Below are 25,224 nucleotides of genomic sequence, written 5' to 3' on the forward strand. Positions count from 1 at the left end.
CTTGCAGCCCTAGGGCGGAGTAAGCACTCAGCCTCACTGCTCTGATCTTCCATTAGGATACACAAGAGATGCTGCCTGGGGCTCCTTGCTCACAATTGGAAACTGCAGGTATTTTTCCATGGAGATCTTGCCCCTGCTCTGCCCTGCCAAAAGTCCAACTCAAGTTTTCCATCTTCCAATGACAAAACAGAAGATGGAGTATTGAAAGAGGGAATAAAAACAAAAAGTAATGTGGAAGGTGATATAAATCCTTGAAAACAGAAAGAAGGCAGGATTAGGAAGGTGCCTTACAGAAACAGCAAATCTCAGACTCCCCAGAGTTTCGGGTGTAGTGCTCTGCCAGCTGTAATTGCTGGCTTGGACTCACGGTGCTCCACTGGTCTCTCATCTGAAAAATAGGAGACACTCCAATAAAACATCCCAGATGGTAATCCTCCACATGTCACCTTCCCTCTCCTCTCCTCTTCTTCAATGAGAATCCCATAAAAAAATGACACATTTCATTAAAGCTTTGGCTGGATAGCTGCCAATCCCCCTACCCTGCTAGCCAGTTTGAACAGCAGTCTGATTCTCTGTTTTCTAATCCAGATCTGTCACATATTGTCACTAACAAGACATGAAAAGCACTAGGACATTGTGTAAAGTGCTTGCCGAGCAATTGTAGGAAGCTTTTTTCTTTGAGCCATAAATTAGGGCAGGGTGTAGCGGAGACACATGACTGGGTAAAGAAATCTAGTATTAAGGCTTTCTAAACAAGGAGAAAAGGCACCACCAACCAGAAGGTGGGAGCGATGGTATCAAAGAGGCATTGGCCAAGCCCATCTACGCAGCTTGCTCACTCTCTTCTTCCCCATCCACTTGCAGTAGTGTGGGGAGGAGAATTGTCCTTCCCCATCTCGCAGGGACCTGCTGCGGCCAGGCAGTGGTAGCTATGGCAGAAAAAGTAAAATACAGAGAGATGCCTCCAACAGAGTTGGGCACAGCTGTGTCTGCGTGGAAGAGGGCTGCACAGCCAAAGGCTCTTTGCTGTGCTGGGCCACTTGCAACACGTGCACTACATCCAAAGTTGTTTCTCTGGACAGTGAGAACACCTGGGAACTGAGCATGAGGCAGACACTGTTGCGTGTCTGGCTCTGGCAGAGAGGCAAGAATCAAAACCCCCAAAACAAAACTCTGCACTTGCTCTAGACCTGACTCTGCTACCTTATTTCCACTGAGAAGGAATTTACTCTGACCAAGGAGTCCATGGGGACACTCCTGGCATAGTCACTGAATACAAGCAAATCTAGCCACCTGAGGATGAAGGGTTGGGAAAGGTCAAAATTCAAACCAGCATCAGCTCTGATCCTTGCTCCATTTTTGCAATATTTATGAAAACATCCTCAGTCAAGACATCCTTCAGGAATTGAGCTGCAGCTGTCACCTCAGTACCTGTTCGTGAAAGGCAACAAGAAACTGGGCGGTTTTTGCAGGACAGATTTAAGAAGCAATAGGAACTGGCTTATCTTGGAAATGTCACAGATGATAGAAATGTCCACAGGAAAGCATTTCTGTGCCAGACTTCAGCAGAATCTGGCAAAAGAGGCAGTAAAAAATTGATATTATTTCAGGAGATGGTATTCACGGAAACCTCAGTAAAAACCTCTGGCTCATCTTCAGGCAGCAAGCAGGTATTTAGAGGCCAAGGAAGTACAAAAGTGTGCAGATTGTTTCATCTCTGTCCATGTTATCCTCATAATGAACTAGCTGAAATAGGTGACAACTATTACTAGCCACCAGAATAGTATCAAAGTAAGAAAGAATGAAAGAACAGGGAGTCTCAAGTACAGAAAAGAGATATGATAAATTGTGGGTTCATCTGTAGATACTACATTATGTACATGCAGGAATGGATAATCCAGAAGGTAAATCAGGTAATTCAAGTTAGCCATTCAAATAAACACAAAGAACAAATGGAAATTCAATTAAGTTTTAAAGGCAACACATTTTCAAATGGCAGAACTAAGCAACATTCAAGGGTGTTGATCGTTGCCAAGTTATTCAGAGAAAACAGGAGGCTATTCAGTTTATTTGTTTGAATGTGCCAGCAATTAATTTAGTAATAAGCATGTTCTGAAGGGACAATTTGAGAGGGTAAAAACAAGGGCCAGGCCCTCAGTCAGTATAAATTTACATTGTCTTCTTGAGTTGCATTCAAATTTACAGCAGTGGAGGATTTCACTCAAACCCCATTAGAGGCTACATTCTGGAGGAGGTGACTTATCTTACATAAAGATTGTTATGTGCTTCACACACATGCAGATGGTGATGCTTTTCATACCACCCACAGCACAGATGGACTGTCAGTCATTACATCGAAAGTAATTCCAAGAGTGTAGCTACCCCAAATCCACCAGGAAAAAATTAAGTGTTCTTTTATCCGCTAAATCTACCATGCTTTACAATGCAGACACCAGAAGCAAAAATGTAGAAATAAGTCTGCTATTTATATAGCTCAGCAGATGAAATACAGCAATAAAGTAAAAATGCTGAAGTCACCCTTTGTTTAATATAAATTAAATAATGTTTTGCTTATAGAATTCCTTTCATCCAGGGATCTCTGAAAGCAATAACCTCCTTTTACTTCACAGATGGCCAAAATACTGTCTTAAAGAAGTTAAAGCCTCAGACTACAGCCCTTGCCAGCCCATGCCATCTATACAAAATAGCCTGCAGGGTTAGAGGCCTAGGTTTAAAATAAATCATTCCTTTAATATCTTTATCTAATTTTGGTCCTGTGAAGTGCCGGTATTTCAGGACAAGCCAACTATGTGGCCTAGAGTTGTGGATGTGCAGAGCCTTAGATAAAAGGAGGCAAAAAGGAGACCTGAAATGGAAGGGGGCGGGGGGGGGGGGGGATTCAGTAGACATCTTTGCAAATACAGACTAACATGTCATCTGGTGGGCACATCAGACACGAGCACCTGGCACCTCCAGCTCCAAGCACCAAGACCCCCACTGCCTCCGGAGTGGCACAGCTGGGGCACGTCTATCCTTAATTGCCCAGGAACAAACTTGTCAGAGGTGAGGAAGCTGCATACTGTGTGCAGCTGCTACAGTCTCCTCCCAGCATAGGGACCATACGTTTTCCCTGTGCTCATTTCCCCATACCCGATGATGGGGAATGGTTGTCCAGTGAATGCTTTAACCATGCAGAGAGGCACCGGCCTTTTCAGAAGCTACAGGTTGCAATGAGGGACCTCTGCTCACTCACATGCTTACCATCACACCTCCCAGCCCAGCCTGCACACACCTCTCACACTGGGTGATTGGATCCCAGTTTTCAATGGCTTGAAGTGGGTTGTATTTCCAGTGGGAAGATCACAAGCACAAAATCTGCAGTCCTCTCTGATCAAATCACACAGCAAATTACAGTTTTGACAAGAAAATCACTGGTTGGGAAAACACCTTTTCACTTAACCTCCATCCCGTCCTATTTCCCAGTCAGGTTTCAAAAGCAATTTTCAATATAACCTTTGAAAACAGGTGCAGATCCATTAGGATTACTCAAGATTTTGCTGAAGTTACTTGGTGAGCAATGGTTCCTTCAGATATATTTGGGATTATCAGCAGGGAGCATTGCCACCCAAACTGTACATTTCTGGTCTTGCTGGAAAGCATAGGACCTATGACATTCCTCCTGTTTTGAAGCAGAACTCACCATTCGTCAGTGCCAGCAGTTGTTAGGTCTCTTACTGGTTGTAAACATCTTAGAAAGCTTGGTATTTTCTCTATCAACAAGTGTGGACCTAAGGGGAGAGGAGAGGAGACGAAGAGGGTTTTCATTAACACTGCCTAGTAGGACACTCACAGTCTGTGTCACAGCGCAGCTGCCACCCTTCGCATTTAGAGCAGGACTGCAACCAGTCCTGACTCTTTAGGCCATTCTTTCCCATCAAAATATGTATTATTTTGCCTCAAATTCTGGCCAAAGCATCAGATCATGTGCAAATAATAAAAAAAAAAAAACAGGTCATTGGAATACAAGTCACAACATCCATGCCTTAACATGGCTGCACATTGCTTTTGAGTAACATATTTAACTGTTAAAGACTGAGGTGATGAATTCAAAGAATGCACTGTGTTTGCACATTTCTCATTTAAATTTCCTAAGAAATGGGCAGGTTTCACCTGTAAATGTATTTCCTCAGCTATCTTTTAAAAGGTTTGTTTTCCTTTTTCTTCTCCTTTCCTCCACAGTAATTTTTAGAAGTCCAGAATTATTTTTCTCTTAAGAATTATTATTTCCTTAAGAAATTGACCTTTCCAAATACATGGTGAGGGTGGAAGGGAAAGAGGCAGAAAATCTCAATTTGAACTCTGCAAAATGAAATATTTTAATTAAATAACTCCAGTCTCTTTCCAAGGTGTAAAACTTCCAACGAGTTACCAGTCTGGATCGCAACTAGTATGTCACTGCATACCATTATTATGCACAGGCAGTGTGTTAGAAGAAAGAAGCCAAAAAAAAAAAAGAAAAAAAGAAAGAAACCCAAAGAAATTCATATGGCCAATTAAGAAAAAAAGCACAATAATTTTGCTAAGCAAAAGCTAGCCAGTATTTTATGTTAGGTATGAGCTGTTCTGGATGAGGTTTACAATTCTGTATGTTTTTAAACAGCTAAGCTAAGCGCGCTGTGTAAGTACTGGAGCCTTGCTGACTGGGTAACACTACTTGCTGAGGGTAGGAGGGAGCATCAGCTGGCTGCCACCACCTTCCTCCCCTACCACCGGCATCCCGCCAAAGCGTCCCGCAGGCTTGCCATCCACACAAAATGAGAATCGCAACCTCTCGGGAGGATCTGCATTGCATCGACACGAAAGCATCAGTTACACGAGACCAGCCCCCCCGTTGCCTCTCACTTGACTGATAGCTTAGTGATCTGTCTTCATGCTGCACACAGCTGAGGGAGCAATCTCAAGCTAAGCAACTCTAAATCACTCTCCATCAAGTAGGGGACAATTTTACAGCCAACAGTTATCTGGAACAAGGTTTTAAAAACCACACAGAGAATGCTGCTTGGCAGAACACAGGCTATCTCAGAAGGAATTCATTAAAATATACATATGAAACAAAAAAAGAACTAGCATTTCTTTACTATAGTTTCCCAACACGTTGGGTTCCTTAAAAGCTGCCATACAAGTTCCCTAGACATCTTCTCAGACATGAGCTCCCACAGGTGATCATGCCAAATGAACAAGTCCCTCCCACTATTATCCCAATTTCTCTGCAGACAGCCTGACTCAACTGCTTTTCAGTCCTTGGTTTGTACTACTCTAACCTGCTCCTCGTTCTTCCCAGGCCACATCTCCAGGGCAATCAGTTTTCCACCATTTTGAGCAAAGAACGGTACATTTATGACAAGTTTCACCTGTAAGTGTCAACTCTCTACAACCCCACAGACCCTGTAACAACATGCACTTTTCAAGAAACACAACCAGGCTGGATTAGAGATGAACCTCTCTAAAAATGTTCTCTTCTTGGATACAGTTTTTGAGAGTGAATTAGGGGTGTAAGCAACTGAAAGGAACAGTAGCATGAATTGCTCCGTTACTATTAAAGCCACTGTCATGCTTTAGAAAATCCCCTCCCATAGGTAATCTTATTACCATACAACTGGAAGCTACTGCTCCAACGCTTTGCACATGCAAGCTAGTAAGTGCTCCATTCACTTCTTTTTCCTCCTCTTATGTGTCAATAAAGAGTCCTTCCTTGGAGGCTGGATGCTGAGGGACTGTATGGTCCTTGTGCTTCAGCTAATTAAAATGAGATATGAAATCAGAGCCAGAGGAAATCCTCTTAGATGATCTGTCTCTTTAAGTGCTCTGTAAGCACACTGAAGCCTGACAGTGACAAGTTCTGGCCCAGTTTGCTGTTAGTGGCCTGTGCTGCCTTGAGAGTGTTTTGGATATAATTCCAGCTATTTTTCTTGTTCCGGGACAGCAGGGCCAGACAGCACCACAGAGCTAAATGTATTTGCTCTGGGAGCATAAACAAATGATGCAATGGTAGAAGGCCCAAGTCTCCTGCACAACACAACTTGTCAAAAGAAGCCCCTTAAGCTTACCTGATGGATAAGCTGCTTTGGAAGTGAGGTAACTCAGTTCTAGCCCTGCCTTCTGGTGCATGTTAGAGAGATGTGTCCACAGCCACTGTGCATGGAAAACCTGCATTTGTTACAAGACGAAACTTTAGACAATGCCACACAAGCCTGCTTTTTGACTAATTGTGTCGTTGACAGAGAAAAGTCCCACCAGGTTTTCTTGCAGCCTGAAGGATGGAGGCTGTGTGAAAGGATATTAATGTGAAGCAAAGGAAACAAATGGCTTGTGGGACAGGGGAGGAGCAGGGGAGAAAAATGGAATGGAACTGCACAGCATTGATGGCAAGGTTATTAAAAAGAGAGAAAATCCATTACAGGGAGATGCTAACACTCCAGCCCAGAACTTGATATAATATAAATCAGCATAACATTACTATTGCTCAGTTTACAACAGCTCATGTGCTCTCAGTATTGTGTGCACCAGGAGAGGAGGAATTCAGGGTAAAGCAATGAGGCCTTGGTAAAGACATTTTTACATTGGGCAGGTATTAGAGGCAAACTGCAAGATTACTATCATGCTTTCCGTGTTCTGCCTTCTCAGAACTGGGAATGGAAAAATCCCTTAATTTTGTTGCTGTCTTATAAAGTATTCATAGCACTGATGAGAAAGGTAGAACCTGAATACACATTCTTTGAAAGCACATTTGATTTTCTTGTAGAAAAAGGGAGTCTCTGACTGCAAGAAAACATTTAATGCTAGAGTTAAAAGAATGTCAACCCCCATATATGATATTGTTTTATAGCCAATTTTGTTGATTAGAATCATTAGGACATGTGAAGAAAATAGTTAATGTGCTATAACCAAACTGCAAATGTTAGAAAATTAGCAATCATACGAAACTAATTTTAAGTGAAAAGGGATGGTCTACAAATTATGGGAAAAGGATTGCTAAAGAAGGGCACAAAAGCAACACACACCCAAATACCCCATCCACAGTAACCAGGTGGTTGTTAGAGGCAGACAGCTCACACACCCAATGAAAATTATTTCTGAAGACTGATGCAAAATGAACAGACTCAATTTCAGGCTCTGAAGGCTTATTAATACTGACATCATAGGGAGCCAATATCACTGCCCTTGCAATGACCAGCAAGAGGATGGCAAGTCAGTGGCCGCAGGGCTACATGTGGCTTGAAAACAGCAGGGCTGTGGGGATGTGAGGTTACTGCAAAATCCTGCTGTGAGTGGAAGCAAATCAGCCAGTGAGGTACTGGGGAGCTACAGGTCCTGGTGGCCATCCTAAACAGCCTGGTCTTGCAAGAACCCAGAGGAACATTTCTGTCTCCTGCTTATGAAGTTTCCTCACCTCAGCTCTGAAACATGTGGCATGTCTTGTCTAGACAAACGGAGAATTTGGGACACAGCTTGGATATTCACCTCACTTCAAAAAAAAGCTTCTCTTATCCTAAAAAAAGAACAGCAGGAGTATTCATGCACCCCTTTAAAATATCAAAGCAAAAGCTGTTAGTTGGCTAGGCTACAATAGCAAAACAAACAAAGACTTTGGGCTTGTTTGTATTTTTTTTTTGAAATCATAAACAACCTGTTTGAAAATAAAACAAGACATAATGAAAATGCATTCACAGAAGGAGCACTAGCCCAAAATTCCAAAGTTATTCTGCAGTGTTTTTATTCATTTTCAATCCTCCTGCTTCTTGTCTGATTTTTATAGCACTGTTTTCCCCCCCACCCTCTAAACTCATAGTACAATCCTGCCTTGGGATGCTCATCTATCAGCCCATCACTCAGAAGGAAAGCCAGTCATTCTACCTTTCAAACATCCATCCAGACCTTGGGAAGAGAGTGGGGGATAGGGAAGAAGCGGAGAAGAAAGCACGTTCCCTGTTGCTTTAATGTTGGTTATAAACTATGGAACATGCTAGCTTCTATCAGTGAAATATCTCCACACTTCTGCCCTTTCTTTCCCCTCTCCTGCAAGACCTACGCTTTTGACATGGCTGTTTTTCAAAAACAGCATCATGTAGGGTCTCAGCCTGAAGCACAAAAATCAGGATCAGGTTCTGACAAGGACAGAGAGTACTACCCCAGTAATAAAAAAAACAGATGGAGTAAGAGAGCCAGATTCTGATCTAAGAGAATGTGATATAAGCCTACAATAAACTATTCCCCTGACTGGATTAACAGAGCTGAAAGAGCCATCAGCCTGGCCCCGGCACGTTCCCTCTTCAGCCCAACTCCATGACACCCATGTTACTGCCCTCTGCCTAACTCTGCTTCTTCCCCTCAGCATCCAGTAAAATCTGTGCCCAGAGAGCTTCCCAGGCCCAGCCCAGAGAGCGACAGGACCACCTCCCCTGTTACTGCCATGTACCTGTTAAGCAGGCATTATCCACAGATTATTCTGATCAAAATTCAAAACAGGATTTTCTTTGAGAGGATTTTTATATGGGCAATCTCTCCTCCATTAGCTTTCCCAGACCAATCCCCTTCCTTTCCCACAGAATTGAACATAACTCACAAAAGGAAAACAGACCTTAAAACCAGTCAGTTGTGCTACCCGCTCCCTCCCAGCTGCTATTCCAGCCTTCCATGTTGCTGTTGGGGTGCAGCAACATCTGATTTTAAATGGCACTGACACTGTAGTCTCATTCTCTTAGCCAAAATACAAAACAGAAGAAGCTACCCACATACACATTTTATCTCAGCAATGGATAACACTATCACAGTAACCATTGTGACAGATAATAAAAAGCAAAAAAAATCTTGAGGTTTACAGCAGTTTAATGAAGGCTCTCATACCAAATCTTTAACTCAAGGGTACAGACAAGGTTATTGAAAAAAATAACTTACAATGAAAAAAGCTGATGAAAATTGCCCACCTTAGCCATGGAATTAATTGCAGTCTAATGCTGTACTTAAATACTCACCACACAATAGAAACAGTCAAATCACTACCAAGGTACACACAATTCACTTCCATTCTTTCAATTACATGTATTCAGCATGTAACTTAACCTCTGGAAGTTACACTGAAGAACACAAAGTTTTTTTTGTTTTTTTTTTTTAAACACTCACTGAAAATAAATACCATTTAAAGAACACACATGAAATGCAATCAGATGGACACTTAGGCACTGGTACAGTCTAGTCCTCTTCAGCCCTCTACAAACTACAAGACAGTAAGTTTTAAACCACAGATGGAGTGGAGAGCAGGGCAGAGCTGTACAGGTAGCGCAACAGGTTATGTACTACATAAGAGCACATCTGCAAAAGGTCCCAGGAGATTTTTGTTGAAGATGCAGCGTATCCACACCAGGTATATTGTGAAGGGCTTAATGTTTTCTGAGAAGGTGTGATTCTGATGGGACAATATATAAGGCATGTAAGTGTTTTCCCCTTGCTCTTGTATCCACACTTCATATTTCACTTCTCTGACCTTCAGATACTTAAGGTTCCAGGGGATCTGCCAAGACACGGCAAGTTTAGCTTCGCTCGTGCCCTGGATAGAGGCTTGACACTTGGCATCCCTCACTTTGCCCGGGTAGAGGCTACCAGACCACTTCTGTTTCTTGGGTCCAGGCTTAGACTTCACAGTCTGCCTGATCACATGGATGAGAGAAGGGATGTCCACCTTTGTGTCCTGGTAGGCACGAAACAGCCATTCGGGGTTGCGGCAGCAGAGGTGCCGCGGCACTTCTGTGCTCTTAATGATGCGCTCCTGCTCAGCTTTGTCCAGATGAGCAATCCCGCCCTGATCCCACGGTCTGTCCGGGTAGGTAACAGTGTCTTCCCTGTCAGTGTTCTGCCAGGCAATGTACTGCAGGTCCATGCCAGGAAGGGTTGCCAGGGTTTTGTAAGGGGTATAGTGTTCAGGGTTGATAGCATAAGGAAAGAGCTCCACCACTGTGGCACCTCTTGGCAGGAAGAGAGACATCACTAATTGGGCCCCATGCATGCTGACCAGCATGGACGCATTGCTGATCAGCCGGACAATGTCAGAAAATGAATGCTCCTCCAGAGAGACGGTAATGGTTTTCATCTGAAACTCCTGAGCTAGTGCCAGAATTAGTTCTGCCTCATTTAGGATAAGCCTGTTGATCGTTCGACTGAACACTACGATGTACTCCTCACTGGAGCTTTCCTCCAAGCTGATGTTCAGCTTCTCCATCATGAACTTGGTGAACTGTCTGATCTCATTACCAGAAACCAAGATGTTAGCCTTCGGCCCTTGTGGCTGGACAAACCCATACTGGTACCAAGTAGTGATTTTGGACAGTCCCACATATGATTTAGTAAAGCAGAGGAGCCTGCCCAAGGTTTTAAGCTGCTCCCTGAGGAGCGGCTGCTTGTTACTCAGTAACTTGTAAAGGTCAAAGTGAACACCTTCACTCCACCCTTCCATGAAGAAGAGCCGTGCCTCCAGATCTAAATCGGGGAACTGCTGCATGGTATAATAGATGGGGAGGAGGTCATCATGAAAGACATGCATCAAATTGTCTGGGTTGAACCTGTTAGTGATCAGTGCTATGTCAGGCACGAAGACCGGCTTTGGCATAAATTTGAGTGCAGCAGCTGGCAGCTCCACAAAGTTGAAGTATTGGGTGTTGTGATCTTCAACCGAGGAGAGGTCGAGCAGAGCCGGCTGGAACCTGCGGGAGCCCAGGTTAGGCAGCATGACCGAAGAGTTGCTGTGAAAGTAGATAAACTCCTCTGCCTCAGTAGAGTAGCAGAGAGACTCAAAGCGGCAGATGCGGTCCGTGTGCATCCTGCCGGTGCACACCATCCTGGTACCATCCTCCACCAGCGCCTGGAGAGCTGCATCGTAGTCAATCTGAACCTGAGAGAGTTCTTGAGACTGGCGCGTGAGGACCAACTCCTCTTCGACCACAAAGACATGCTCTCGCAATTTGATGTATTTCCACAGCACAGCAGCGAGGACAGACACAAGCAGGGCATTAAACACCGCTGCTATGTTCATTCTGTAGTTAGATCCTAGCAAGATGACAGGTGGGGAATGCAATGGAGAAGGAATACATCATTAAGATTCCTTGACATGGTGAAGGCAAAGACCTGTGGAAAATAAAACAAGAAAGGAACCATTTAAATGTCATGTTTACAGCCCCACCATAAATCATATTTTATGGTGTGTTCAAGAGAGTTTAAGCTTTTTTCCCTGCAATTTTTTCCCCTTACAGGGAAGCAGGAAAAGGGAGAAAGAATGCTAAAGCACTAGCCAAAACTGTAAAAAAATAAAGCAAACAGAACTGTGAGCTGCTCTACAGAAAGGCTGCCTCTCTCATTTTCATTTCTACCCTTTGGGAGAAGAAAAAATAAATGAGTTGAGCTCTGTGAGGCTTTGTTAGAAAAACTGCTATCCTCACTAGGACTTTGGCTCACTCTGCTTTTTGCAGACCAGTCCGGCAGCCAGAGGTAAGACAGCCTTAGAATCACTGGGTCACTCAAACAGGACTTGGGAGACTAACTCCCTTTCTTGATCTGCTGTAGGGCTTTTGCATGGTCATGTGTATCCAACTCTGCCTCTTGCCCTCACTGTGAGGATAATAGTACAAGAAGCATTGTTAAGTACAGATTTTGATATGCTCCACTACAATAAGAAAAGTAAATTATTCAATTGTGATTTATTAATTTGGGAGGTTTTGTGGGTCTATGGACCATCCTTTGGGAGATTCCCAAGCCACTCAGCTATTTTCTTGGCTGGAATCCAGGATCAAAAGTTGGAGCTTCCATCATCTTCCAGAGGAAACAGCTGTATGGGAGACAAGACAGCTCCTCTTTTTACTTGGGGAACCAATGTTTCATTAAAGTCTGACTTGCACCAGCACAGCCAACCCTTGTACAAGTGCGAAGGAAATACATTTCCAGCATTTCCAGCATTGGTTTCTTCCCATTCCAACCTGAGAGTCCCTTGTGCTGCTCCAAAGCCTCCCTGTTCCTTTTTCTGTTATGGGAGAGGTCCTGCCTCTGTTTTCTTTCCATGTAGAAACACTACTGGTTTATATCAGAATATTGATTATATTTTCCACTGTGAACTTCAGCTGAGGTATTGATTCACCTGCTGTGTTTATGCATTATGTATCAAGATTCACTGTTAGTCAGGCTGTAAATAATTGCATCTATGACTCATGGAAAGCTCTTGGAAGGGAACTTTCTGATTGGTATACACCTGATCAGTCTATTTCTAATTGCACTTTTTAAAGGTAGCAATTTAAACTCCTTTTAATGAAAGTTTGGGGGGAGTGAAAACCAGCAATGTCTCAAGCACATGCTCCAACAGCCCAAGCAATGGATCCCTTTGCATTTTAACCCAGAGACACTGGTTCTTATAAGTCAAAGTGGAGGAATACAATAGGGCAGATTTAGAGAAAATGCAAACACCTTCTCTCCTGTCAAGGAAGTTCTTCTGAAAAGAGATATTGCAGCTGCAAGTTGGTCCACACAGCTTGGAATTGAATGCAAAACCACCCATGGAACTCAGTGAAGTCAAAAGGGATCCCTGCAGCTTGCAGGATTCCTACAGCTTGTAGGATCAGCATCTGAAGGAAGAACTGCAGGTACCTGGTACTGAGTCCTGGTTGCAAGCCACACAGATTCAAGAGACAGTCTTTGGGGACCTGAACAACAAATTCATTTCAATTTCAGAGTAGATTTAATAGGAATAGAAATGAAGTCCACTTCCTTTGGCAAGTGGTCTGAAAAACTGCCTTATTTAGCTACTCCCTAAAAGCAAATAGCGAACTAAGAAGGTACTATTTTGACTTCATAAATAGGAGGAGGTAGGAAGGGACCCAGAGTGTACCTTAATTACTAGGGCAGGATCAACTCTCCCTAAACCACGCCTAGAAGATGCTCATCAATCTCATTCTTAACACTTGTCAATCTCTTCAGCCAGCCTCTGGCAACAAAAATGTAAAGTACTAGGATAAACTTCTTCCTAACACTCAGCCTTCATCTCCTCTGAAGCAAGTTAAACCTGCTCTTGACCCAGGCACTACAGATACCCTGCACAGATGAATGACAGCTGTCACATCAACTCTCAATCCTTTCTTCTCCAGAATAGGGGATGACTGCTGCTCCTGATGTCTTTGTGCGCTACCAACCATGGCTGTTCTATGGTCAACCATGGAAAACAATGAGGACAGTGGCACATCACTTGATGTTCTCTTAGGCTCAACTAATGCAACCAAACCACAGAGTTTTGAGAAGAGAACTACCCTATGATTTGGATTTTTGATGGGGACATACCTTAAATTATTTTGTTGATACTAGATTTTCAAAGCTTCATTTTTCTATTTCATTATCTTTGAAAGACATCTAACAATATCATCCAATTCTCCAAATAACCTGCCCTCTGCTGCAGATCTCTGATCCTGTGAGCACTGCTTTAAATGGCTACAGCAGCATCACAAAGGAAAGGACAGAGCCCAAGCAGCCATGTGCAAAGCACACTCAGCAGCACATAATGGGAACATACACCCAACACCCCCCCACACACAGAATGGGAACATACAACCAGCACCCCCCCACACACACACACACACTTCAAATGAAGGCCAGTCTGAGGGAATGAGGAAAGTTAACTACTCTATTTCAGAAGAACCAAGCACCTACAAAAGTCCAGCTGAGTCAATGGGAGCTGCAAGAACACAAAGGGGTAAAACAATCTGGCCTTTTTACTATCCAGTATGGGGACCTGGGGATGTGTTTTGAAAGCATTAGAGGCCAGCAGTCCTTAAACACCACTGATAGCACCTGCATTTCATGGGTGGAGTGCTCCACAGACCGTTACAAATCCCTTGAGCCATACAGGCCCCCTTGGAAAACAGCCAACTCTAATGTTTCACCCTGACTGATGTATTCTCTCCCCTCCACTCCCAAGAGGAGAGTGTAAGAGTCACTTCAGAAGAGCCCCAGCCCCATTTCTGAGAAGCAGCCCTGATGGATGTAGCCAGTGTTCAGAGGTTAGCAATTTTCATTTCCAACTCTGTTGCAGCAATACCTGTTAAATGGCTAATGAACTCAGCTTTCTAATAAAAATCACCTGTAAGACCCTCCTCCAACTCTTCCCTCACTGCAGCTCCTTCACTTCCTCGCACTTAGCTGAAGTAAGTGCATGTGCTTTAGCCAACCAAGTGTCAGGAATGAATGTTAAAAGCCAGCAATGCTAAACAAATCCATCTTCATTCCTGTTCCTAGTTGCCAATTTGTAAATCCTGGTTCATGCTGCTTGGCTTAAAGCTGCTTTTGATGGAAGTGAACAGGAATGCAGTGCTGCAGGCAGAACTGAAAAGAGAATTTCACAGGTACTTGGGAAGAAATCTTGTATCTTTGCCCATTTTCCCCACATTTTATCATCCACTTTTTTTTTTTATTTGATGCTTGCAGGGAACACAATCCTTGGAGAACTAAAATCTTTGATCCCCCAGGGAGTGACAGAACATAAATAGTAACAAACTGTCCCACTGGTTTGCTTTTACATACCCAGGAGAGACAGCATCACGTGGGTAAGGGGAAGCAATCACTCTCTACATCCCCTGGTTCCTCATTCCCCCAACTGAGATCAGTCATTAAGTGCTGTCAGTAGCAGTATTCCCGGAATAGGAAAACTTACCCAGGAGGCAGCAGGTAACTGAAATAAGTGAAAGCATTTAGTCTTCCACCTAAAGAGAGACACTCCACAATAAAAGAAACTTTTGTTACTAAACCTCCTTCCATCTTCCTCCCTCACAAAATGGGTCTGGAGCTGTCAATCCCCTTCCACACTGCCAGAGAACATTTTAAGAACTGAAAAGAACTTGGAAAAGTGACAGGCCAGACACATTGCTATGTTGCTTAAATTCAGAGTCCTCTGTGCTATATTTCTTACTACATATGGGTCAGCAGCTGGGCCATTCACACCCCCAGTAGCCCAGAGAGCTCCCCCATCCCTATCACACTCATCCATCCTCACTTCCCAGTGACACCAGTATCACCACAGCTTTGCTCCATGCGAGCGCTACATCCCAGTTACCAAGGAAGTCACACAGACTGACATTTTTTACACTGTGCTTTGAAATGCTAAAGCACCATCCTTCAGCAACAGGAGACGTGCCAGCTGATAGACTAGAGCCTAGCCGGAAGGGACGTGCACATAAAAGCAGCACAGTGCAGCTTGCTGCCGAGCTGGTAGGGGGCAACGCTGCCCCATGGGAGGGGAGGCTCCCTTGACTACTCCCGACACAGGCAGGCTGCTGGGGAGGAGTGGGAGTCAGGGTGAGCTGCGAAGGGCAGATTCCCCTGGCAGCAATGCTGATGAGGCAGCAGGGCAGCTGCCTTGCAGCACTGCATGGCTGAACACGGGGAGTTCGAAGTACACATCAGGGTAGGGGTAGCTCAAAACTTTGCAAGGGAAATAAGAGGTACAGCTTGGCCACAACAGATGCCACTCCAGAGGCTAAGAGGCTGTAGGAGCGAGCCTGTTTTTAGTCAGTTCATATTTGCTCTTCCAAAAGAGACCACAGGAACGGAGAGCTTTCCCCACTCTCCTCCTCCATCCCTCACTCACTTAGCAAAAGGGTCACAGGTTCCTCCTCTCAGCCCAGCCATTGCCTTTCTGATGACCAGTGAGCAGGTAAAGCCCTCAGGAGCACGCACCTGGTGTGTTCAGAGGGCACCCTGGCAGAGACTTTGAGCATCCTGCAGATTCTTAGCCCTCTCATGGAAATTTGGCCATCGTAGCACCTTTTTCCTGCTAACTGCTGCTCACCTGGTGTTGTAAACACCCTTAGAAAGCAGGAAAGCAACAGGAAAGCAAAGGAAAGCACGGACAGAGAAGCTGTTCTTCATCTCTTATTAGCATGTAGAGGAGATCAGACTGGGTGGGATTGAGGAGATGAACCTGTACTACTAGACAGTCTACATAAAAGACTATTGGGATTCATTTAAGAGATGAGTTTTCTTGTTCTTTTTCTAATTAAGAAGCTAGGGTAGGACAAATCACTACTATAAAGCTATTAATAGGATGGACAATTTTTTAAACTTCTCCATTTTAAAAGTTATAATCTAGGTAAGAAGTTGGGAGAAAGCTACAAAATCCAACACAACAAAAAGCAAACCAGATACTTGCACAGTACCAAGACCCACAGAGGAACACAACAGGCTCTGCAAGTCCTTGATTAGGGAGAACATGGTCACCAGAAGGAAACAGCATGTCTAACAGGGAACCTTTTAGTCCTTCAGGATATGCCAAAATGAGAAGTGCCATCTACATCTACATAGGCCTTCTCAATCTTTTGTTATCAACTGCCCAAGCACTTTCCAAGTCAGTGCTTTGTCCTCCAGGGCTATTTGAGAAAAAAGCCCAAAGGACACATATACTCCCAGAAAGCTTCCAACGCTCTGTGCGCAGAGAGAAATACTTCTACACAGAGGCCAACCTGGGTTTGGCCCAGCTTATGAGCTCTGGCAGAGAGCCTGCCAGTCCTGGCCAGCTTTGCTCTTTCAGAGATGCTCCAGTCTCCCTGTACTGCCTTCCCAAGGCTCCAGCAGAGCTGACTGGCCCAGGCACGGTGCTGGCCTCAGGCTAACGCTAGGAAGGCAGACAGAAGCCAGAGTGCTGGAGCGCAGATTCAGGAACCCGGCATGCAACCAGTCCTAGCTGGGGATGGACTGGTACTGCCCCAGGTCCAGCAACACAGCACAGGACGTCCGAGCAGAATCGGCTCAGAAGTTCTCAGAAACATGGGCACAGCTGGACCTGGGAAGGGGTGGGGGCAGCTATTCCTTTGCTGGGACACTTCCCCTGGCAGGAATTACCACTCCACACACCTTGCTAGGCTGGCTTTCCAGGACTGGCACAAGAGAAGTAAGGAGTGCAAACATGACACTTCACATCCCCCTGCAAAATGTCTTATTTTCTCTCCAAGCTGATGCAAGAGGCTTAGCTAAGAATGCAGTACATGTAATACACTCAAAAGTTTTAAATACCTACTTCATTCATACTCAAAGCAGAGGCTGCTAGAAGGCAACTTTTCAGGTTGGAAGGGGCAGGAGTGGGCTAGGATTTAACAGCCAAGAATTCTGGCTTTTATCTTCAATTCACAGAATCACAGAATCGCTGAGGTTGGAAGGGACCTCTGGAGATCATCTAGTCCAACCTCCCTGCTCAAGCAGGGTCACCTAGAGCACATTGCACAGGATGGCATCCAGGCAGGTTTTGAATATCTCCAGAGAAGGAGACTCCACAATCTCTCTGGGCAACCTGTGCCAGTGCTCTGTCACCCTCACAGTAAAGAAGTTTTTCCTCATGTTCAGATGGAAGCGTCTGTGTTTCAGTTTGTGCCCGTTGCCTCACGTCCTGTCGCTGGGCACCACTGAAAAGAGTCTGGCTCCATCCTCTCGACACCCTCCCTTCAGATACTTGTACACATTGATAAGATCTCCTCTCAGCCTTCTCTTCTCCAGGCTGAACAGGCCCAGCTCTCTCAGTCTTTCCTCATAAGAGAGATGCTCCAGTCCCCTAATCATCTTTGTGGCCCTTTGCTGGACTTGCTCCAGTAGTGCCACATCCCTCTTGTACTGGGGAGCCCAGAACTGGACGCAGTACTCCAGATGTGGCCTCACCAGGGCTGAGTAGAGGGGGAGAATCACCTCCCTCGACCTGCTGGCAACGCTCTTCCTGATGCACCCCAGGATACCATTGGCCTTCTTGGCCACAAGGGCACATTGCTGCCTCATGCTTAACTTGGTGTCCACCAGCACTCCCAGGTCCTTCTCCGCAGAGCTGCTTTCCAGCAGGCCAACCCCCAACCTGTACTGGTGCATGGGGTTATTCCTCCCTAGGTGCAGGACTCTGCACTTGCCTTTGTTGAACTTCATGAGGTTCCTCTCCGCCCACCTCTCCAGCCTGTCCAGGTCTCTCTGAATGGCAGCACAGCCCTCTGGCGTATTGGCCACTCCTCCCAGTTTTGTATCATCAGCAAACCTGCTGAGGGTGCACTCTGTCCCTTCATGCAGGTCATTGATGAAGAAGTTGACCAAGACTGGACCCAGTACTGACCCCTGGGGGACACCGCTAGCTACAGGCCTCCATCTAGACTTTGTGCCACTGAGCACAACCCTCTGAGCTCTGCCTTTCAGCCACTTCTCAATCCACCTTGCTGTCCACTCATCCAGCCCACACTTCCTGAGCTTGTCTATGGGGATGTTATGGGAGACAGTGTCAAAAGCCTTGATGAAGTCAAGGTAGACAACATCCACTGCTCTCCCCTCATCTACCCAGCCAGTCATTCCATCAGAGAAGGCTATAAGATTGGTTAGGCATGATTTCCCCTTGGTGAAGCCATACTGACTACTCCTGATCACCTTCTTTTCCTCCACATGCTTGGAGATGGCCTCCAGGATGAGCTGCTCCATCACCTTTCCAGGGATGCAGGTGAGGCTGACTGGCCTGTAGTTCCCTGGGTCCTCCTTCTTGCCCTTTTTGAAGACTGGGGTGACATTGGCTTTCTTAGACTGGGGTGACATTGGCTTTCTTAGACTGGGGTGACATTGGCTTTCTGTTACAGATTTCCTGCAGAACTGCAAGCAAGTCAATCCCCTAGCCCAAAAGGCCAATATGATCTTATTCATTATATTTGTTTAATGAGATACACATAACTTTCACAGTACCTATTACATGAAAGAAAGGATGGCACACTGACTGACTGATATACTGGAACATTTTCTTTGTAAAAAGCAGTCAAGTGTAGAAGTGCTGACTTTTTAAACAGGAAAAGAACAGATTCTTGAAGGGAACAAACCCAGGAGTAAAAGCAACAAACACCATTAATGAGGCATGATACAAAAAGGGAATATGAGAAAAAGGAGGATACCTTAATTCTGCAGTCTCAAGGGGAATCTTAAACATAGGACTTTATTTGGAAAAAATAAAATCAAAATGTAATATGAAACAATTTAAAACAACTTTTACCAAATCCTTGGGTATCTATTGACATTTGTAATCAAAAGCAGGTTTATCTTTAGTTTTTATGGTTTAGCAAAAGACTGGAGCAGAAAGCAGTAAATACTGTAAGGCTCGCTAAATGAGACTGCAAACAAGAAGACAGAGACTCTGTGCAATGCTCCCTACTGCAAACATATCTTCAGTATGGAAAAGAAAAATATTATTAGCTCCTCGAAACCTGACTACCAGTTGCACTTATGGATGGAAAATCTAGTTTTCTCCCACTCAGTTTGTTAATTTTAGTCATTAAGAGCTAGAATAGGAAGAGATCCAACCTGACCTTCAGAAATCTTTAATTTGAAATTTGTTGGTACTGCTGTCTTGACCTACAAAAGAACAATTAAAAAAATAACAAATTCCAACACTAACCAATCAAAACAAATAATTAAACCACGAAACTGGGTTAAAGGCATGAGATGAAAAAGAGTTCTTCCTGTGCTCTTAAGGTTCATATTTCTAAGACCTCCTCTCCATCTAGATGGACGTGGAGTACTAAACCCTTCCCCCAAACAAAAACTAACACTGATCTCCAGAAAATCCCCCTAAATAGGACGTATTTCTGATGAGGATAAGCAAGCTTGAGGTGGGAGATTTAAGAAAAATGAGCTAAAGAAAAAAAATGAGAGTATTCCTCTCAGTGGCCAAATCTTCAACTTTTGACAGTCCCAGACCTAGAGATGAAAATTCAAGGTACTTGGGGCAGGGGAGGAACCATGGCTGGACAAAGCGGAAACTTAATAGACAAAGAGTTAATTCCAGCTGATCTTACTTCATCTGAGTATCCCAGTGAAACCTATCAGATTATGTTGGTATTAATAGCACAGGTCATATCAGTAAGGACCTAAAAAACCCCTCCCTCTTCCCTGGTCTCTTGCTTTTTGTCTGTAAGCAAGACACCTTTTGCGTGTCTTGAAAGAAGAATGAAAACATGTGCCAGACAACAGCAGTTATTTTACCTTGTTTCAGTGGTCTACCTAAAGCAAAGATGGAGTTGGGGTGGCTGGAGGAAAAATTTACTAATTCTGCAAAAGTGAATTTAAAAAAAAATGATGTGAAATCCAGAAAGCATCAAACACAACGAGGTTCAGCCACTCCAACTATGCCTTTGGGCTCTAGCTGTAATTTGTTATTTCTCTGCATTCTATGCATCCTCTCTCTCCTTTTTCTCAAACAGGGAGAGTGCCTGCATCATTTGGATATTGGGACTGGTACTTAGTAGCATTTACAACCTGAGCTTTCCCCATTTCCCTTCAGTAGGGTGCTGGAAGCCGTTTCTGTGTGCTAGAAATTCTAAGCAGGAGCTGAAAACATTCAGAGCACAGCACAGCCAATAAAAATAGTGAAAATCCCTCCTTGGTTACCACAAGCTCTACATTATCATGTTTTTAGGGGAGAGAAAAAAAAAAAGTCCCAAATCAGCAACTGTCCAGTAAGAAACATAGTTCTGAAAACCAACAGAATTTAGTCCAGATCAAAGATGTTTTCCACATGAGACTTTTGTTTAAAAATGATAAAGCAAACCAACAGCCAAACAAAGAGGGACTACAAAGACCTAGGATTATAAATGAACTACTGACCTCCTTCCCCCTCCTTCCCACACATGCACAGCCACAGACGAAAGATTCAGCATGAAGTGTGTGCAGGGGGGAAAGGAGACCGAGTCAAAAAAACATGCTAAAATCTCAAGAAGTACGCTGCAGCCAGGAAAGCCTATAAAACTGAATTCAGAGCCGTATGTGAACACCACAGCAAACAGAGCACAGTTACAATAACACCCACCAAACACATTAATTCAGAATATCCGCAACCTTTTTAATCTTGGAAGTACTATCACTAGTAGATAAGTGTTTCAGCACATGCATGCATACCTGGTGTTGCTAAATAAAAGGAAATGCTATCCAGAGCCTCTCTTTCACAGGAGAAAGAAAAAAAATAATAATAAAGACACCTTAAGCTACGTTTTGCAGGGGAACGAACACTCTCTCCAGTCCTCTTCTTTCCCCACCACCATAAGAAAAAAAATACTGTATCTGACAGCTCTCAGAACAGTAACCCGTGCACCATCTGCAGACTGAGCTACCTTTCTCCCCCAGGTCTGAGCATGCTCTGTCTGTCGGCAGTGTCCTATCGCTCCAGCTGGCTCACCTCAATTTGTTAGCCTCCCAGAGGTCAGCCTTGCATGCAGGATGATTTGCTGCAGTATTCCTGCAAATCCCCAAACGGCAGCCACACTGAAACAAATACCATGGTGCCGTCTCACAGAGCGGAGCATGTTTTGGGAGACAGACAGGAAACTGGTTTGGCAGGGGGGGAACTGATTTTAGAGATCCTGCTTTTAGATATTACTAATGCCACTATTATTACAAACACATCACACAAAAGAACAAAACAATGGGAGAGAAAGGAAAAAATTGCCCCTTGCTAGACGATGAGAAGCCATGCTGCATGCTTTCTAACAATTCCTCCGGCCCCTTGGAAGAGATTTCCTAGCTGTGTTGCTCAGCTTAGTATTGAACAACACTGCGAGTACCCTCCTTCAGTGATCCAGTGGACCATATTTTTAAAATGATCTCCTACAGGGAAAACTAAATACAAATGCACAGAAATGACCTGGGGCTTATAAGCGTGTATCTAATAGCATTCAAGCTGAAGGTCACGACAGCCAAAGTATCTCGTACCAATCTTAGCAGCAGAGCTTGAACTCATGGTGATCCAGCAGGTTGAAGAAGATAACAAACCAGGGGACACTGACTGGGAACATTTCAAGTCCTCATCCTGTATCTGGATCTAAATGTAGGATTAGAAAAGCAGGAGTCCAGTTCTGCCCACAGCACTCACCAACAGGTTTATGGCAGAAAGGTGTATCACTGCACACTGGGGCTATTGCAGGTACTAGGAGTGAGGTCCCAGCCCTGTAGGGATACACTTGCAGATAGATCAGAACAAAACATGGGGCTTGCTGCAACTGTGTTGTCTCTATATTTGCAGGATACATCCTGTTAATTATCTTTGATGCTTTTTCCCTTTAAGTGAGACTTAACAAGTGAAATAAGAATGATGGAAAAGAGGAGAAGTTCTTTAGCACGCTGTGCACGCACATGTCTATACAGACACTCTCAGATGAAAAGTAACCATTTTACATAAGGAAAAAGAGAGAAACATACCTGGTTTATTGTTCATGGCAAGAATTATCCTCACTGTCAAAACAAAGAAGTACAAAGTCCTGGTTCTGCATTAAAGAATGCAATTGGATGAGATATGGAGTATCCAAAACACCCAGCCAGGAGAGTTTGGCAGCTGCAAGGTTTAGCATTTTACTTAAACTCTCACTCTAAATACACATCACAGATGAGCTGGTGTCTCCAGCTTCTTTTGCTCCCCAGCTCATGCTAGAAGTCATCTGAGGGAGGGGATAAATGGATTTACAGCATCTGTGTTGGGTCACTGCACTGTGGAGTGACAGTGACTGGGCTGGTTAGTGCTGACTGAGTTGATGGTCGCACTGCCCACAAACAACCCCACACACGGTGGCGCCCCATCCCTGAAAAACCTTCTGCTTCCAGGCAACCTGGCAAAGCAGTCCTGACAAACTCATCCATGGTAAGTGACATACAAATGCATTTGCAGGGTAGCGAGGGGTGATACCATTTGAATCACAACAGCAATATAGCACGAGACCACAAAGTACAGCAATACCCTAAAACTTTTGGGGTGAGGGTCCACCAGCATTTCAAGTTAGTACAGGTGGGAGGTCCCTCATTTACCACCAAGTAATCTGATCTTACTGAAGCCAGGCCTCATCCCTGGGGGAGGCCATTGCATGGAGACAGCCTGCAATCTAGGCACTAGGGTATCGCCTCCTCCCCATCCTGCCCACTGCTTCCCAACCCTCCCAGTACATGGATCCATGGCCTCAAAACCAGCATCTCCCTCACCCAGCTCCTCCTCCTGCCAGATACGGGATGAGAACAGGATGGGCTTCGGGCAGAGACCTGGAAGAACTGGGAAGCACAAAGCGACACCAGGAAGATGACAGCTTGGCCAGGCTAGGCAGGGTGCCACAGAGCACGACAAGACTGTTAGCCTGAATACAGCCACAGCACCATCAGAGCTGAGGAATGTGGGTGTCAGTCAGCATCACACACGCTTAGAAATGCAGTAATACCACAGTATTTATAATCTTGGGTTTTCTGAGTACCAGTTAAAAGCCAAACACATAAAAAAGATAAGCTGAAAGAAACAAAGAACAAACCCAAATAATATTCTGTAAAACCAACAAAAGGTTCTTCACAAAGCTAGACCTTCAAAAATGAGCCTGCCAACATGATGAATAAACAGAACTGTTGTATCTACTAAACTAGGGCATCACAGAAATAAAAGACATTTTCTCCTCTCCTGCTCTCCAGTGTTGCTTTTACACCTCTGCCTTCTCTGTACAAAACAAGCTAAAAGGTTCTGGCCACCTTGGAAACATTAAAAGACACAAGGAAGAAGGGGCCAAGGGGCCATCTAGCTCTGTGCCACCTCTTCCCGCCAGCTCAGGGAGGACTTTTAGTTAAAGATGAGCCTATGCCCACGCTTCTCCTGAGGGGATCCAAAAGGGACACTGGTCAATCACAGCTACATGGGGGAAGTACAGAAAGCAAAGGGCAAATAGAAGAGATCCCCCTCTTTGGCAGGCCCACTCAGTGTCCCCAACCTGTCCTTTAGGGACTAAGAGTATCCAGGCACCTGTCTCTCTTTAGCTCACCTCATTGCCCTCTGGCCCCTGTGAATGCAAAGCTACAGTTTGGCATGGAACAAGCCAAACATTTTTCCTCTAAGCTTTGAAAGCTGAGAAGTAGCATTAGATAGTAACCCTGATATATAGTTCCCCGGAGAAAACCCATCTTGATTTTGCATTTTCTGCACACTACAAAGTCCCACTGCAGGACATAGCTTCCACTTACGCCAACAGGAATCTTTTCACTGACTCCACAGACCTTCAGGTCAGGTTCGGCACTATTTCAGTGAGACCCCTGGTAACCCAGAGAGGCCAGACTGGGCTCCTCATCTTAGTTAAGTTTTGATTTTAACAGCAGGAAAAATATACAACATATACAGCCTGGTCTTTTATTACAAATAAGCTCCTTCTCTACTCCTGCAATGAGATATTTGCATAGATTTCAACAGGTACAATTTATCACATCAAGTAGCATTGGATAGTTTAACCCCAGTTGGGAAAAGGGACCTCTATAGTCAGTCTGCCATGTCAGGGACATTCTAGGCACAAAGTAACTGAACTAAACCTTATTTCATTAAAGAAAAAAAAAAAATCCAACAACTCTGAAATAATAACTAATTACTTATTACTACTGCACTATAACACACTAAAGTGTGGTAGCCCCAGGCTCTTCCCAAATAATCAGCACCACCAGTCTCTTGCAAGTCAGTTCTGAGCAAAGACAACCTATTCAAACCTCACTAAGAGTTTAATAAATATTTAATTTGCCTCATAAAGTTGCAACCTCCAAAAACAGCACCACAAAAGAAAAACAGTTAGCATTTTAGAACTGCTTAAAAGCAATATAGCATAAATAAAATTCATCAGGCTGGCAAAGAGGTCTGAATAGACTCCTCTTGGTTTAGGACTGACAAACAGCAGGTAAATTATTATTTACTGAATCTTTGCCTGGCACGTATATGTTGCAGGGGTGCCTGTGTCACTGGGTTACAGCATTTATTATTTATAGGCCTAGAAGTACACTCTATAAGAAACTGTTCTTCCTGCAGTGCTTTTCAACCAAAAGCATGTCTCAGTTTATGAGGAGAGCACAAAAAACTTCATGCCTGAAATGACAAAAAAAAAAATTCTTCCTTATATTAATAAAGTATGTAGGGAGACAATGGAAGTGTTGAGGTTCTACACACCAAGAAAACCTGGGCTGCGCGCATAGAGGATGACATTTTGATTCTGCAGAAATTAACATTAAAACTGACATCATAAGGACCAAGACTTCAGCTGCGCACTGAAAACTCCTAAGCAAAAATTTTTTTTTTTTTTTTTTTTTTAACAGAGAGAAAGGTATTTTTTGAAGAGTATCTCAATGGCCAAACTCCACTTTGCTCAGCTGCTCCAA

General features: G+C 44.2%; 1 protein-coding gene across 1 annotated transcript in view; it reads right to left on the bottom strand.

Moving 5' to 3' along the window:
* Window positions 1–8,868: 8,868 nt before the first annotated feature.
* The window catches only part of POMGNT2 (protein O-linked mannose N-acetylglucosaminyltransferase 2 (beta 1,4-)), a 37,564-nt gene continuing 21,208 nt past the window's right edge, over window positions 8,869–25,224 (bottom strand). The window contains exon 2 of the mRNA XM_067291435.1: window positions 8,869–11,175. Within this exon, the coding sequence (XP_067147536.1) occupies window positions 9,347–11,083 (1,737 nt within the window). The 5' untranslated portion in view covers window positions 11,084–11,175 and the 3' untranslated portion in view covers window positions 8,869–9,346. The remainder of the gene's footprint in view (window positions 11,176–25,224) is intronic.

The sequence above is a fragment of the Apteryx mantelli genome, chromosome 2 (assembly GCF_036417845.1).
Source record: "Apteryx mantelli isolate bAptMan1 chromosome 2, bAptMan1.hap1, whole genome shotgun sequence".
In the NCBI taxonomy this organism is placed as follows: domain Eukaryota; kingdom Metazoa; phylum Chordata; class Aves; order Apterygiformes; family Apterygidae; genus Apteryx; species Apteryx mantelli.